General features: G+C 41.3%; 1 protein-coding gene across 4 annotated transcripts in view; it reads right to left on the bottom strand.

Annotated features, from left to right (window-relative positions):
* Positions 1–1,328: 1,328 nt before the first annotated feature.
* tbc1d30 (TBC1 domain family, member 30) overlaps positions 1,329–13,501 on the bottom strand; it is a 21,567-nt gene continuing 9,394 nt past the window's right edge. Inside the window, exons 1-14 of one of the 4 annotated variants that reach the window (XM_014018238.1) lie at positions 12,628–13,113; positions 11,044–11,105; positions 10,514–10,579; positions 10,259–10,384; positions 9,616–9,801; positions 9,417–9,486; positions 7,299–7,397; positions 7,039–7,207; positions 6,839–6,944; positions 6,661–6,767; positions 5,368–5,507; positions 4,566–4,790; positions 4,293–4,379; positions 1,329–3,082 (exon numbers count right to left, since the gene is read on the bottom strand). In XM_014018238.1, the coding sequence (XP_013873692.1) occupies positions 1,959–3,082; positions 4,293–4,379; positions 4,566–4,790; positions 5,368–5,507; positions 6,661–6,767; positions 6,839–6,944; positions 7,039–7,207; positions 7,299–7,397; positions 9,417–9,486; positions 9,616–9,801; positions 10,259–10,384; positions 10,514–10,579; positions 11,044–11,105; positions 12,628–12,790 (2,730 nt within the window). In that variant the 5' untranslated portion in view covers positions 12,791–13,113 and the 3' untranslated portion in view covers positions 1,329–1,958. Of the gene's footprint in view, positions 3,083–4,292; positions 4,380–4,565; positions 4,791–5,367; positions 5,508–6,660; positions 6,768–6,838; positions 6,945–7,038; positions 7,208–7,298; positions 7,398–9,416; positions 9,487–9,615; positions 9,802–10,258; positions 10,385–10,513; positions 10,580–11,043; positions 11,106–12,627; positions 13,114–13,501 lie in introns of those variants that run through there. The other 3 variants (XM_014018236.1, XM_014018239.1, XM_014018237.1) reach the window with 3 other exon arrangements.

The following is a 13,501-nucleotide window of genomic DNA, read 5'->3' on the forward strand; positions in this document are numbered from 1 at the left end:
TTGATTTTTTTGTATGTATGGATCACTTGGGTTGTTACCGACATCTGGTGAAAATTTCATGTCATTAGCACCTCTAGTAATATATTTACTGAGAAAAATGATGACATGTTCAATACTTATTTTACCCGCTGTATATCCTGGGTCTCAGGAGGATTTTCTTGTTGTCTGATATTTAACGTTTCTGCTCTCCAACTTAAGTTAACTAAAATTCATGGTTTGACTGATGAAGTTTGAAAAACAAAACTTTCTGTAAATATCTGTAACGTATTTCTGTCAACATGCTGTCCTGTGGTCAGACTTTAATCCCATTGTTTACAGGTGTGTCAGTATTGTGGCTCAGGAGATTTACCTGGGTGGATCAAACCTTGATTTCTACAGATTTGTCGTCGTTCAGTCCTGTATAATAAAGTGTTTTTGTTTTTTGTAAAAGTTGTTTGTTTCAGGGTTCGTTCACACTTGGTGTGTGTCAGTTCATTCACACAGGAAGTGGGGGGAAGGTGCTAAAGGAGATAACTGCCTGTTTTTCCATCGAACATTTAACGTTACAAATAATTTCCAAAGAAATTAAATGTGAGATATCTCAGATATGAAAGCAGACAGACAAAAATGTTTTTACTAATCTGTTAATTGTGAATTCAAGACAAAATAACTTCATGAAAATTAATGAATACAAACATTCTACAAGAAAAGCAAATGTAACAAAGGATTGTGTTCTCCTGTGAAAGTTTTGAATATTTTAGGTTCACATGAACATCCTCAGTAGTGGCTCTTTGGCTAAACATGAATGCGAGTCATTAATGCTACTCTTAGAAAAGGAAAATACTTAAGGCTTTAGTGCTTCATCACTAAATATGAAACCTTTAACAAATGTGGGAATGACTCAGTCATCATTCTAAACACTACCAGACTTCCGTATTTCACCATTTGATAGCTCAGAAAAACAGTATTTTTTCCTTAAATTTATAAGAACAAAATGTCTTATGAAATGTCGATTGTARTACTAAAAACCATATCAACACCTTAGCTGGCACCAGCATTAAGATTTCTGGGCACGAGACTTTTGGCACCTGCTAGCAGTCAAGTTAGATTTTGTGCCTGCGGAGCTACATTTGAACAAATTAATCCTGTTCAAATCCTTCACTTACAACACAAAACCTTGTAAATTATCAAATATGGTCGAACTGCTGACAAGGTAAATGAGAATATTTTTTTAAATACTGTTAGTTGCTGATAGCTAATGCTAGCTGTTAGCTTTAAGATTTTATTTTTGACGACCCATTGTTCAAAAGGCATTACATTTATCTTTGTCAATAAATTAAAACACAAAATTCACTTACTGGAGGGTTTTATTAATAGAAAAACAAAAGTTAAGTGCTTCAGGACATCATTCATTGCAGTTGGCAGGTTACTGAACTTTTTTTATTATTGGTTTACAGAACTTCTTAGGCATATTTTAATGTGTAGTTTAAATACTTGGCTTAGGAACAGTTGTATGGCTATTGTGCAACAAAAACAAAAATACTTAAGTGTTTTTTCTTTTTTTCACCCCACCATAAAATTCAACATGGAAGCATTGGTTGAACGCTTCAGTTCGGAGACAATCCTCTGTAGAAGCACAAACTGCTACTGAAGAAATGCTTATTATCAGCGTGAAAACATGAAGGTTTCAAAAAGAAACTTGGAGATTTCAGTTTGGTCAAACAGGACCTTTATAAGTGACTGTAAAGGGCTTTTTACTGACCCAATACCTTTAACTGTGGTCCAAATACAGATGGACAAACATTCCTTCACACTTTAAAGTCCTCCTTATGTTTTGTAATGGCTTTAAATTGCAGAATTAGTGAGCTTCATCTGTCTGAGCTTCATCTATCTTCATCTTTCACTCTCCTTTAGATAAATTAAGGGATGCTTGCTAAATATGCAGGAGGCAATGTGGTGTAGCTCTAAACTCCGTGTTTTTATCGTCTTCCTGTCGCCCCAGCGGCGGCACTGCTGCTCCGGTTGAGGTTGCGGCTGAGCTGGGGGAAGTGGACCGTGGGCGTCCTGGACGTGGGCCCGTAAAGGCCCAGGTTTCTGGCCGCCAAAGACTTCCTGGGCTGCTTTATTAAAGGGAACGGGGAGAAGACCTGCTKCTTCGGCGTGCCGGCGGCCGACGGGGAACAGGAGAGGTTGGATGGAGACGATGAAATGGAGCAGAGTGAAGGGGTGGAGGGGGAGCAGGCTTTGTTCAGAGGAAAGGAGGAGGGAAGAGCGAGAGCTGATAAAGCGTTGGTGGAGGAAGAAGACGGGAGAGGGGAGGTCAGTGAAGGTGAGATGGGGGAAGAGGGACCAGGAGACGGAGGAGAAACCGGAGCTGTACTTGATGTGGAAGGAGGAGGTAGAGAAACAGGAGGACAGCGTTTCTCGGACTCTTTGTGTCTGTTTGAGGGTGGAGGTGGAGGGAGAAGAGGAATCGGGGGAGCAGGTGGACTTCCTTGTAGTTCTGATTGTGAATCCGGCTTGTTGAAGGAAGTCTGCTTTGCTTCCAGATCTATCGAGTCCAGCTGCACCACCACCTCTTCAACTTCTGCCTTTTTCTCCTCATCTGAACCCAGAGGAGCCTCCTCACGCACCGTACTACAGCCGAAGGCTTCAGGAGATGGAGCCACAGAGGAGTCACTCTCCTCCTCATCTGTTTTCTTCCTCTCCCCGCCCTCCACTCCAACTGATTCTCGGTCCTCCTCATCATCCCCATCCTCTAACTTTTCTTCCGCATCTTCAAACCCAAGCTGCGCTCGAGCCCTGGCTATATTCCTGCGATGCTGCCGGACGTGAGCACGCCAGGGAGACCCGGCGCCGCCTCCAGAGCTCCCAGGAGATCCAGTGCTGTTGGAGAGCAGCGAGCTGCAGCGTTGCCTGGACGGAGACCGCTCGCCGAGGGACAGGGGAACCGATCTGGACCCCGGGAGCGAGGGGGTGCTGGCGGACATCGGTCTGCAGCTTCGGGAGCCGCCTCGCTGCTTTCGACCCAGGAGGAGGTGGTTGATGACTGAACTGGACGGGTTGAGCTGGGAGGCCAGGACACGTGTGGCAGGACACTTGTCTGAATTAAAGTGAAAAATGAGAAAGCAGACAAAAGAAACAAATTAAACCTCTTTAATAGAGCATGTCAATACTTCAAAGCAGCTAAAGAGTCCTGCAACGGAGAAGCAGAAGTGTTTAAGGCATCAGACACCAGAGGGCGCCCCAAGCTTTAAGTTTCATTTTTAAGGTTAATATGAACAAACTGCACAAACTGTGGTGATTAATGTGCAGCACTGCACACATGTTGGTCACTGAGGGAGCAAAACAGACAGTAAAACTGAAAAGTCCCACAGACCAGAGAAGAGCTGCAGGTGGGCGTAAACTTTATTTTAGATGTTAGTAACAGCAGAGAAGCCAAGAAGAGATGAAAAAACAACAAACATGAAAGCAGGTTTGGCTGGAAACGTGTCAGCACCGAACATTTTGTTAAAACTACTAGACTTCTAGATATGACCATCTTTTATAGGAATATAAATATGATTAGAAAATAACAGTAAAAAGTAGTTTTTGCTGTAAAAATGATTTATGTTCAGTAGTGACATTTGTTTCCAAAAATCTAAAGTATTACTCAGTTTATTTTTCTTCTGCATAAACATTGAAATTTTATTAAAACGTTTGATTGGAAATCTGCACCTGAGACACAAGTTAGAGGAAAAATACATTAAAGACCACGTAAAGTAAAATGTAACATTTTCTTTTTTAAACATTATAAATGTCATTGTTGTAAATGAGTACAAATTCTCTCAACTGTAGATATTTGAATAGTGGAGATACGATTCAATTTGTGTAACAAAATATCTGTGTTTCAGGATTTTTTGGGCGTCTTAAAGGGCAGCCTCGTGATGTTACGCAGCTGCCTTCAGTAAAACCCCACCCCCTGTTGCTTTAATGGAAAAGAAATCAAACATTGTTTCCTCGGTTACAGGAATGTTCAGGGTTGTGGGCGTGGTTTGAGCTCCTCCAGTGGACACGCCCCCAGCTTTCCAGACCACAGCTAACTGATATTTTTTCATTACTTTTATTAACACAAAAATTTATAAGGTTAACAGTATTTTTACTTGTTCAAACTTGGCTGGGTGATTATTAACACATATTTCTGTGGTGTGACAACCTCAGAACACATTTRWTTTTACTTTACACRGTCTTTAAATTTWTTTCATTTTGCCACAATTCATCCATTAAAGAGCCTCAAAAAGCCCCCAGAAAACCTGTGGGTTTGACACGAGTACCGTCAGCGTGGTGGTCAGTACATTTGCAGTGTTTGTTGGAACCGTCCTGAAGAACCCCTGGACTGGTGGCCACTTCAGGTCCAGGTCCTATGAGTCACACAGCATCGTTAAACACCTCGTTTAAACGTCTCACTTCCTGTTCAGCGTCGCCCTCCGTCATTTTAGGTTGTGAAAATAGTGAGATGTTCTCGGCAAGTTCAAAGCAGATTTAAACTCATTTACAAAACAGAAAATAAAAAAAATCATCCAGTTTGTGTTACTTGTTGATCGCACCTGTGCGGATGTAGAGTTGCATAGCCTGTTGCTGCTGCCGCCTCTTGATTCGTGCGTACTGCTTGGTCAGCGCGGAGATGTCGGTGCTCATCCTCTCCATCATCATGCTGTTAATGGCCGCCTGGTGTTCTGCTTTAGCGTTCCCTCCTCCTCCTCCTGCTCCCATTCCGGCTCCCACCGCTCCTGGACTCAGCTCTGCGATGGTGCCCTGCTCCGCRCGCTGGTCTGGAAGCAAAAACAATAAAGATAAAAAAAAAAAGAAGAATATGTGCAAGAAACAGTTTGAGGAGCATGTAAAACTTCTTTAGAGTCACCAGATTACATTAATCAAACTAAATCTGTTGATTTTTTTAGCTCTCATAAAAACTCCTTTTCTATTTCTGTCCTTGAAGTTAGTTTTCATCAAGATCAGCTGACCATTCCAGACATTAATCCAAATACCTCAACAWAAAAACTTAAAAACAACACAAATAMAGAAGCTTCTCTCTATGGGAAGTAATATTCTGAAGTTGTGTTTTTGCTGCAAACAGTTGCTCCTAAAAATATTACGATTTTCTCTTTGAATCACTCGGTTCAGCTCTCCCTTCTTAACTTTTGCTTTAGAAAGTAACCAGTGGTTTTATCTAAAATCCCCCCAAGCTGCTCTACACGCCACTGAAGGAGCAGGAAGTGGGGATTTGTCTGGAGGAAACAGATCAGACTGTTAGAGTTTGGACTCAAATCAAGGGCAGAACAGGAGGATTTGGGCCAGTAATGCTCTCTCTCTGTGGGTTACCAAGTTAATCCTGCGAACGTTGCCAACCTTTGAGATGTTTTTGGTATCTCTGCAGCTCAGGGGCCAGCAGACCACCCAGAGGCCCCAGACAGCCGAGCGCAGTTGCCACGGAGTCTTCATCGTCCATGTCGGCGTCGTCGTCGCTCTCCCAGCTGCTCTGACCGCCGCTGAAACGAGGTCATTCATCCTGAGAACCACTGCTAGTAACATCTCACACACAGGGTTCCCACACCTTGGTCAGCATCAAATTCAAGGACCTTTCAAGGACTTTCCAGTACCAATTTCCTCAAATTCACGCACCACACTAGTAGGCAATTACTTACTGCTACTGCAGATTGTTACCAATAAACAAGTTTACTATGTAAATTCAATGAAAAACTGAACAACATAGAAGTTGTTGAGTCAGAAACAATGAAAAAAGTGGATTAAATGTACACCATACATTCATATCTACAATACATGGACATGTAATTATGTCCTGGGAGGTTCAGCAGCTCAGTTTGGGAGGAAGGGATGTGAACATGTCCAGACGTTCAGTGAGGACAGCAGCAGCTGTAGTGCTCTCACCTGGGCTCAGAAAGAAAGACCCGCCCTACTCTGTTCTGATTGGATAAAACTATGACCATGGCTCACATTATTTGTTGAAAGCCACGTCAGTTTACAGTAATCCTGAGTTATCCACCGCAAAAAAAAAGGTAAGTTTTTATTTTATTTATGTTTTTTTTTTTGTGCTGGGCACATTAATGCATTATTATCATTCCAAATGAGTATTATGAGGAGTGAAAGATAGATGAGGCCTCTGTTGTCAGGAAAAAAAAATACAATAAGCAATAAGAAGTTTAAACGAATAATGAAATAATTTACATAGTGTGTCACACGTATTACAACTCACAAAGTACACATTCAGCCATAGCTGAGCGAGCATTTCTAAAAAATAATAATAATAAAGATTAATGGCGATTAAAATTCTTAATCTAAGCCCAGCACAAATTATTATTTWTTTACAGATGATAAAAATCAGTTGTGTGAATAGAGAACTTCAATCCCCAAAAAAACATTCAAGGACTTCCAAGGACAAGTATAATTTTTGGCTGTTTTCACAAACTTTCCAGGGCCTTGAAATCATTTTTTCAAATTCACAAACTTTCAAGGATTTCAAGGACCCGTGGGAACCCYGCACRCAAGCATGCCATAAATCRGAAGATGAATAAATTAAAGTTGCGTGTTTACTCAAGACCCCCAAAAGCATATTTATCACACAAAAACACATCTTTGTGCGATTAATCATGAAGTTGTTGAGTTTGAGAGTTTATCACAAACCTTCCGTTAGATTTGACTGAGGTAGGGAACGGAGTGATGTTGTAGGTGTATTTCTCTCTCAGCTCAGCCAGCTGGGGGAAGGGAAACACGGCCATGGAGTAAACCTCCTGCCAAACAGAGGAGGGGCGTGAGGCTAACTGCAGTTAGCTTTAAAGGTCACGCGACGTTAGCGCCGTACCTGCATGAGTTCAGCCGGATCCATCAGGTTGTGTTCCAGCATCTCCTGAGTGAGACAYCCCATCGTGCTGTAAAACTCGTCTGCTGTCTGACAATACTCGATCCTCCTGAACACAGAACGAACRAACAAACACGCAGCAGTTAAAAGAAATCATCTGAATTCTTCGTTTGTTTGGATTATTTTTTTAAGGCTTCACTTACTCTCCCAGCCTCTCCCAGATGGCGAGAGCGACCCGAAACAGAACCTCCGAGCCCTCGAAGAAAACCGAGTCCCAGATCTTCAGGACGGTGGGCGCTGGCAGGCAGGTAGCGAACATGGTCAGAAACCACTGCATAGTGAAGACGTTGGTCAGAGGAGGTTCATAGCTGCCTGATGGGGGGAAAACAAAAAACACAACTCGAAAACGAGCAGGCCCGGGACATTTCTGCAGCCTGAAAACGACAAGAACACGCAGCCGTACCTCCTGCTTCTCTGTTGGCTGCTTTCTGAAGGTGATGGAGGTGCTGAGACAATCTGGGCAGCTTCAGACGCAGCAGATCTCTGAACACCGCCATGTCAACTAACAACACAACGTCACAAGACAAGTGCATTCAGCCTCTACATACAAAGTTTTCCAGCCATGTATCATAAAAAGTACAGATACTTTAAGACTAAAAAAACCAAAAGTGAATCTAATCCATCCTAAATGTCAGTAAGTTCTTGTTAGAAAGGTGATCATTAGAACATTGGGCCCACGGTTCTCCTCTGCAGGTTGTTAAACAACATGTGAGGTTCTTGAGTTGACTTTCAAAAATCCATTAAAAGTTAGAATTTATTTGTCGTAATTGTTAAAAACTAATTTAAAAAGGCAATTATAAATTAATAAAATAACTGAATTATTAATGTTTTGACGCTTCAACACCAGGAAAGTTGGTTCTGTGTTAAAAACCAGTGTTGTTTTTGACAGCCATTTTAATTTTAGCCTTAGTCTTTTGAACAAAAATACTTCTTACTTTTAGTTATTTTTATATTTAATGGTTTTAGTCCAGCTTTAGTCGATGAAAACTTAAAAAAAAAATTGTTTAGTTTTAGTCTTTAAAAAAAGACTATATATTAGTCTTTACAAATTAATTTGAGTAATTTGTGTTAACATTTGTGAATTTGTGTTACTCTAAAAATGCCCAAAACAAAAACATTCTCACTTTGTGGCTTTATTTCTCAGCATTTGCTAAAGTGCAATGAACAYACACAATACACATGCCCAGTATTATAAGCAAGAAAGGGGAACACACATGTTCAACTCAAACTTGTCAGCCAGAACGATGAAGATGCATCTTATTTATAAAAACGGACATCATGCAGTCCTAAACTTAGTAGACTATTAAACTTGTGCAAACGAGTGTTTACATGCACCAGGCTTTCATTCAGAACAGAAGCACTGACATGCGCAGCTGCTAACTCCCCTCTGCAAAAAATAAAATAAACAGAAGAGTTTTACTTTCGTCATGAACGTAACCAAACATACATGTGACAAAATTTCAAGTGGATATCATCAACTTGTGTTTACTATGCATGTTGAAGATTATAAATATACAAAGCTTTGAAAAAAAATATCAATAGGGTGTACAGGGGAGTAGTTCCTGCGATTCAGTTTAGGCGAATTTTAGCATTTTTTTGTGTTTGCTCCAGCTATTATGCATCAAACATGAAATAATCATAGGAATCTTTTTTCAACAAATTACACATGAAAAGACAAAAATAAAATGGGGTGAATGGTGTCTGTCGGATGTATAGTTTAGGATTTATAGATTTAAAGTTTTCATTTTTCACAATGGAAAATCCAAGTCGGCCATTAAAGATGGTCAATAAAAACATATATGGGACAATAATTTGCTCTGGGGCTAACACAATCTATTTACTAAACACCTTAAGGATTACGAAAAGTTAGGTTAAAAAAAATGTATCTTTCGGGTGCATGGGACCCCCACCTTCCTACTAGACTATCAGAATGGACCTGCAACAGCTTTTAATGGTGGAGACGTTACTCCCTGGTTAAGCTACAGGTGATGGACTTTTTTTTTGCGAAGCGGCGCAGGCTGTGAGAGGACGGGAGGAAAAGTTCTGTGCTGCTGTGCGTGTGTGTGTGTGTGTAACAGCGCTGCTGTCCCTCCCTCCACTCTGCATTCTAAATGATTGACAGACCACTGACTAACATTTTCGTTACAGTCTCATCAACGAAAACTCACACACGTTTCGTCATGTCTTAGTCATCAAAGATGTTTATTTCGTTACCGTCTCATTATCATCATGAAAAAAGGGGGCGTCAATGAAAATATTTTGTCATCGTTAACGAAAACAACACTGAAACAAACCATTGAAATTATCCTCAGACCCATTCAGTTACAGATGTTTCATATATTTTAGCCCTTTTGACTCAGAACAGAAAAGCTTTCCAGCACTGCTGATTGCAGAGAAATGAGATGTTTGTCTCGAGGTTTTGAACTTTTTTAATAGTTACAAAACGTAATGTGTGCTGTTTATTTTTTTTATTGTTTTCATTTGTTTATGAGCGTCAAACTGTGTTGTCGTAGATACCAACCTGACAAAGCTCGCAGGTTGTTTGCAAAATAACTGTCTGGCAGGACTTTGTCAATCAAATACACCATCACCTAATAACAGAAAAAYACAACAAATAACCAGTTTAGACAAATTAAAAAGGACATAAATTAATATTAGAAATCCAAATGTTTACGTGTTATGTTAAGGCACATTTTGCAGGTGTTTTGTAATTTATCTACCTTAAGAGCATCACTCTCRTTGCCTTCTGTAACTTCCAGTATGAGAGCAGCCAGAACATTGAATCCTTGGCAGTAACCCACAGCTTTATTCCAGCGGGCGTAAGCCAGCAGAACCCGCTTCAGCACCACCCTGTCCTGCTCCCCCTCCTGGCCGCAGTAGGAACTGCAGCCTGTCCGGTGCAGATCCTGAGGACGACAGAAACTGCAGAAATGAGCCCTCGTGTGATGCAGTCAGAACAAAAACAAGACACAGTATGTGGACTGGACTTTGTCCTGATGTCGGAGGGAACCATGTYCTGTTGGATCCGAGTCACTGAGACGTGCATCGTTTCCATGACGCCTTCGTCCTGCTCTCTGACACACAAAAGCAAACATCCTCGGCTGAAAGCTACTCTTCACAGATGGATCAGCTTTCAGTGACACACAACATTTGTATATAATAAGCACTCTAATTGTTGGGTTAGAATATGTGAAAGGTTAAAATATTTTAAATAAACTTCATCAAAATCCCTCTAGAGTCTGTTTTTCAGGGATGTATTTGATCCACATTCTTGAGGAGAAAGAAGCCTCCACTTTAGGTGCTGTGGACAACTAAAATGAAAACGTTCCCCAGCCCAACGGCATGCAAATAAAATCTTGTCACCTTGACGATTTGGATGCCGAGGGAGTCGTCGTCCGGATTGCTGCGCTCGTTAAAGGCAAAACGAAGAGTTTTCTCCCAGTCGATAGAGATACTGTGGAGGTACTGGTCTGCCAGTGTTAGCCAAACCTGAAAAGATCCAGCAGCAAACGGACAATAAAAACCAGGAGAACCAATCTGAGAAGCGGGTGGAAACAGACAAAAACTAGTTTATGTTCATAAAGATGCTATAAATCCCTAACAACAAAAGTCACATACCTTCTTTCTCCATTCTTTTGGTATCCCAGTAGGAAGCCTGGCCACAGCTTTAAGGGCGTCATACCACTGTCAAACAGGAAAAAAAATTGTCTTTTCATTTAACATTACAACATCCAACCACATAAACCCACTGWAGCTTTATTTGTCAGACATCCACAAACACAATTCTACCCTGAAATTATCTTTTTAAACATTCTTACATTCATTTCAAACATAAAATATGCAGATGCACCAAAACAAAATATCTCCTGTTTTCAGAGGAGTGCACTTCAAACATCCTACATCTCACTACATTTTACATCCAAGGAATCAGACTTTCCTATAATCTTCTAAAGCAAGTAYGATCAGAAGCTCTTTTTGAAAGTCAATCAACTGGGGTGGCCAATCAGGTTCAAGGCAAACCCTTCTGGCTCCGCCCCTGTCCAGAAGTATCTGTCTGGGTAACATGTGAAGCACAACCAGCATAACTCCAACAATAAGCCGAGCGCCGTCTTCTCAGAGGGTTATTGGGACACGTTTCCAGCGCTCACCTGTTGGAAGCCGTTCTTTCCCAGCGAGGGTTCGATGGTGAACTTCAGCCTCGTGTCCACTCCTAGAAAACAAACAAGAACACCTGCTTAGAGCAGAGGTGATAATGAGACCGGCCTGCTGTTTGTGTGCAGAGTAAAAAAAAACACGGATCAACATCAACATTTCAAACGTCCAACATGTTTTCAGGCTTTTTTAGAAACAGATTTAGATGGTAGTTTCTGTTAGAGGGAGGATTTGTCCTCATGCCTRWTGGTTCAYGATGAGTCGCTGTTCACTTCCACTWAGTGCTGAATCTGTGCTTCAGTCTCCTCCCTCTTCACTCGGAGCTTAAACTTCWTTTACAGACTAACCCTCCTCCAAAACCGAGCGGAAATGAAATATCTGATCTGAAGTTAAGACGGGGTGTGGACTCTGAGCCAGCAGCTGCGACTGACCGAGACTCAGCCGGCTTGTTTTCGACCCACGGAGCTGATTTTATTCTTTAATAAAAAGGTCMGTTCGTTTAACGGGACAAACAGAACCGGGTTTCACCTGCACCGTCCTGCTCAGCTGCTGTCCCCTGCRCCATCCTGATCCAGTTCCTCTGCAGGGATTCAGCAGAGGATTAACACTGAAAACCCTCCTCCTCCTTCCAGATTATACACCAGGAAAACATGCTTCTACTGTCTGTTTGCATTTGTATCTGTCTGTTAGCAAAATATCTCAAGAAGCAGTGTGTAAATTTGAATGAAATTTGCAGAAAGTGATGACTGGATGTACGGCTACAGCTGATTAACATTTGGAGTCAACCTGAAATAAGATGGCTGCCACACACTACTGACCTAAATAAAACACAAAAATGGCTATAACTCATTCAGTTTTATAAATATTGACTGAATGTTTGGCGTGGTAGTAGCTGAGACTAATCCCCAAAATATCTCCTGAGCTCTAACGATTGTACAAGATCTTAGTTTAAAACTTTGACATTAACTAAAGGAGTCAACTTTGACTCTGTTAGCAAAATATCTTGTGAACCACTGCACGGGCTTTAACGAAACTTTCTGGAGAGACCATTTGGGTGAACCTCCACAACTCATTCACTTTTAGAGTCAGTACAATTGCAGATGGCCACCACAGCTGATTGAAATATGGCAAACACCCAGTAACCTACATTTTTACAGATATTGAACTAAAATTTGATTAGAACCCGAGTCTATTAAAGTATCTTTTTGCACTTATTTATAACATTCCCTTTTTACAATACGTGTTTCAAAACACAATAATCTTAAATCCATAACAAAACATCCACGTTAAGCAGCCTGTGTAAATTATAGGAAATGATGCCTTCAGGGACCCTCTGGAAAACAGAACTCTACATTAGTAAACTTGAAATAAATATAATAAAGCAAAAATAAAATAGGTTGAGCAGCTTTTCCTGTTTTCAAAAAGCTGAAATGTCGATATTTAAATGCTTGAACTTAGACAAATAACAACTATTTATTATTTTTATTATTATTAATGTTGCTAAAATATTGCTCGGTGGTTCTGCTGTTTGCGTCAAATCTGAAGCGCCAGATCCGGACCGCGGGGCTTGGATGGATCACCTGGCTCTAAGGTGCAGAGCAGCCTCGGTGCGCTCCTGGAGATCCCGTTCCGCTTCCTCAGGACGCTGCTGATGATGTTCCCGACCCCTCCCGAGCCCTGCTGCCGCTGCCTCCCGCCCCCCCTCGGCCTCCTGCCGGCAGCGGAGAGCCGCTCCTGCCTCATCCCGGAACCAGGCCGTCTCTCAGCTCATCGTCCGGAACCGCTCGTAAAAATAAATCCTCCCTGGTCGGTTTTATCAGAGAGCGTGTCCTCTGCTCCACTTAACGCCCCACCACCTCCCTCCGAGGCGGTAGAAAAATATGAATCGATTAAAGTGATGTTTGCAAATCTCCTCCGGATTCTGTCTGATCGACAGACAGATTAAAAACAAACAAACAAAAAAAACTTTACGGAGCAGAAAATAACAAAGAAGGTTAAAAATATCCGCTATGCTGAGAAGGAAGTAATGGATCYTGATGCTTCTGATGATGATGCTGCACCTCCTCCGGGTTGGCGTCACCAAGAGGAGGCGCCAAGACGGAGGGATGCGTGATGGAGGAGGATGAGGTAATGGAGAAGAGGAGGAGAAAGTGCGTTAAAAAAATTTGAATTCAGGTTGTCTAACAAGAACATGAGTGCTAATGTTGTTTAAGGGTCAATAAAATTAAGCCATTTTATTTGTTTATTTACAGACTAATGCATAAAGTTTATTTTAGCAGCAACATATGKAGTGTAGTTGTATATGGCACACAAGCCAAAGGTTTAAAAAACTGGGGAAATAATTTAAAAATATTTAATTTAATCTTTACATTGGGGATTCTTTGCCAATTTGTTTTTTCAGGCTGTTCCAAATGAGGAGGTGAACAGTGGTCCAGGTATGACCTGCATACCACC

This window comes from Austrofundulus limnaeus, unplaced genomic scaffold (assembly GCF_001266775.1).
Source record: "Austrofundulus limnaeus strain Quisiro unplaced genomic scaffold, Austrofundulus_limnaeus-1.0 Scaffold187, whole genome shotgun sequence".
In the NCBI taxonomy this organism is placed as follows: Eukaryota; Metazoa; Chordata; class Actinopteri; order Cyprinodontiformes; family Rivulidae; genus Austrofundulus; species Austrofundulus limnaeus.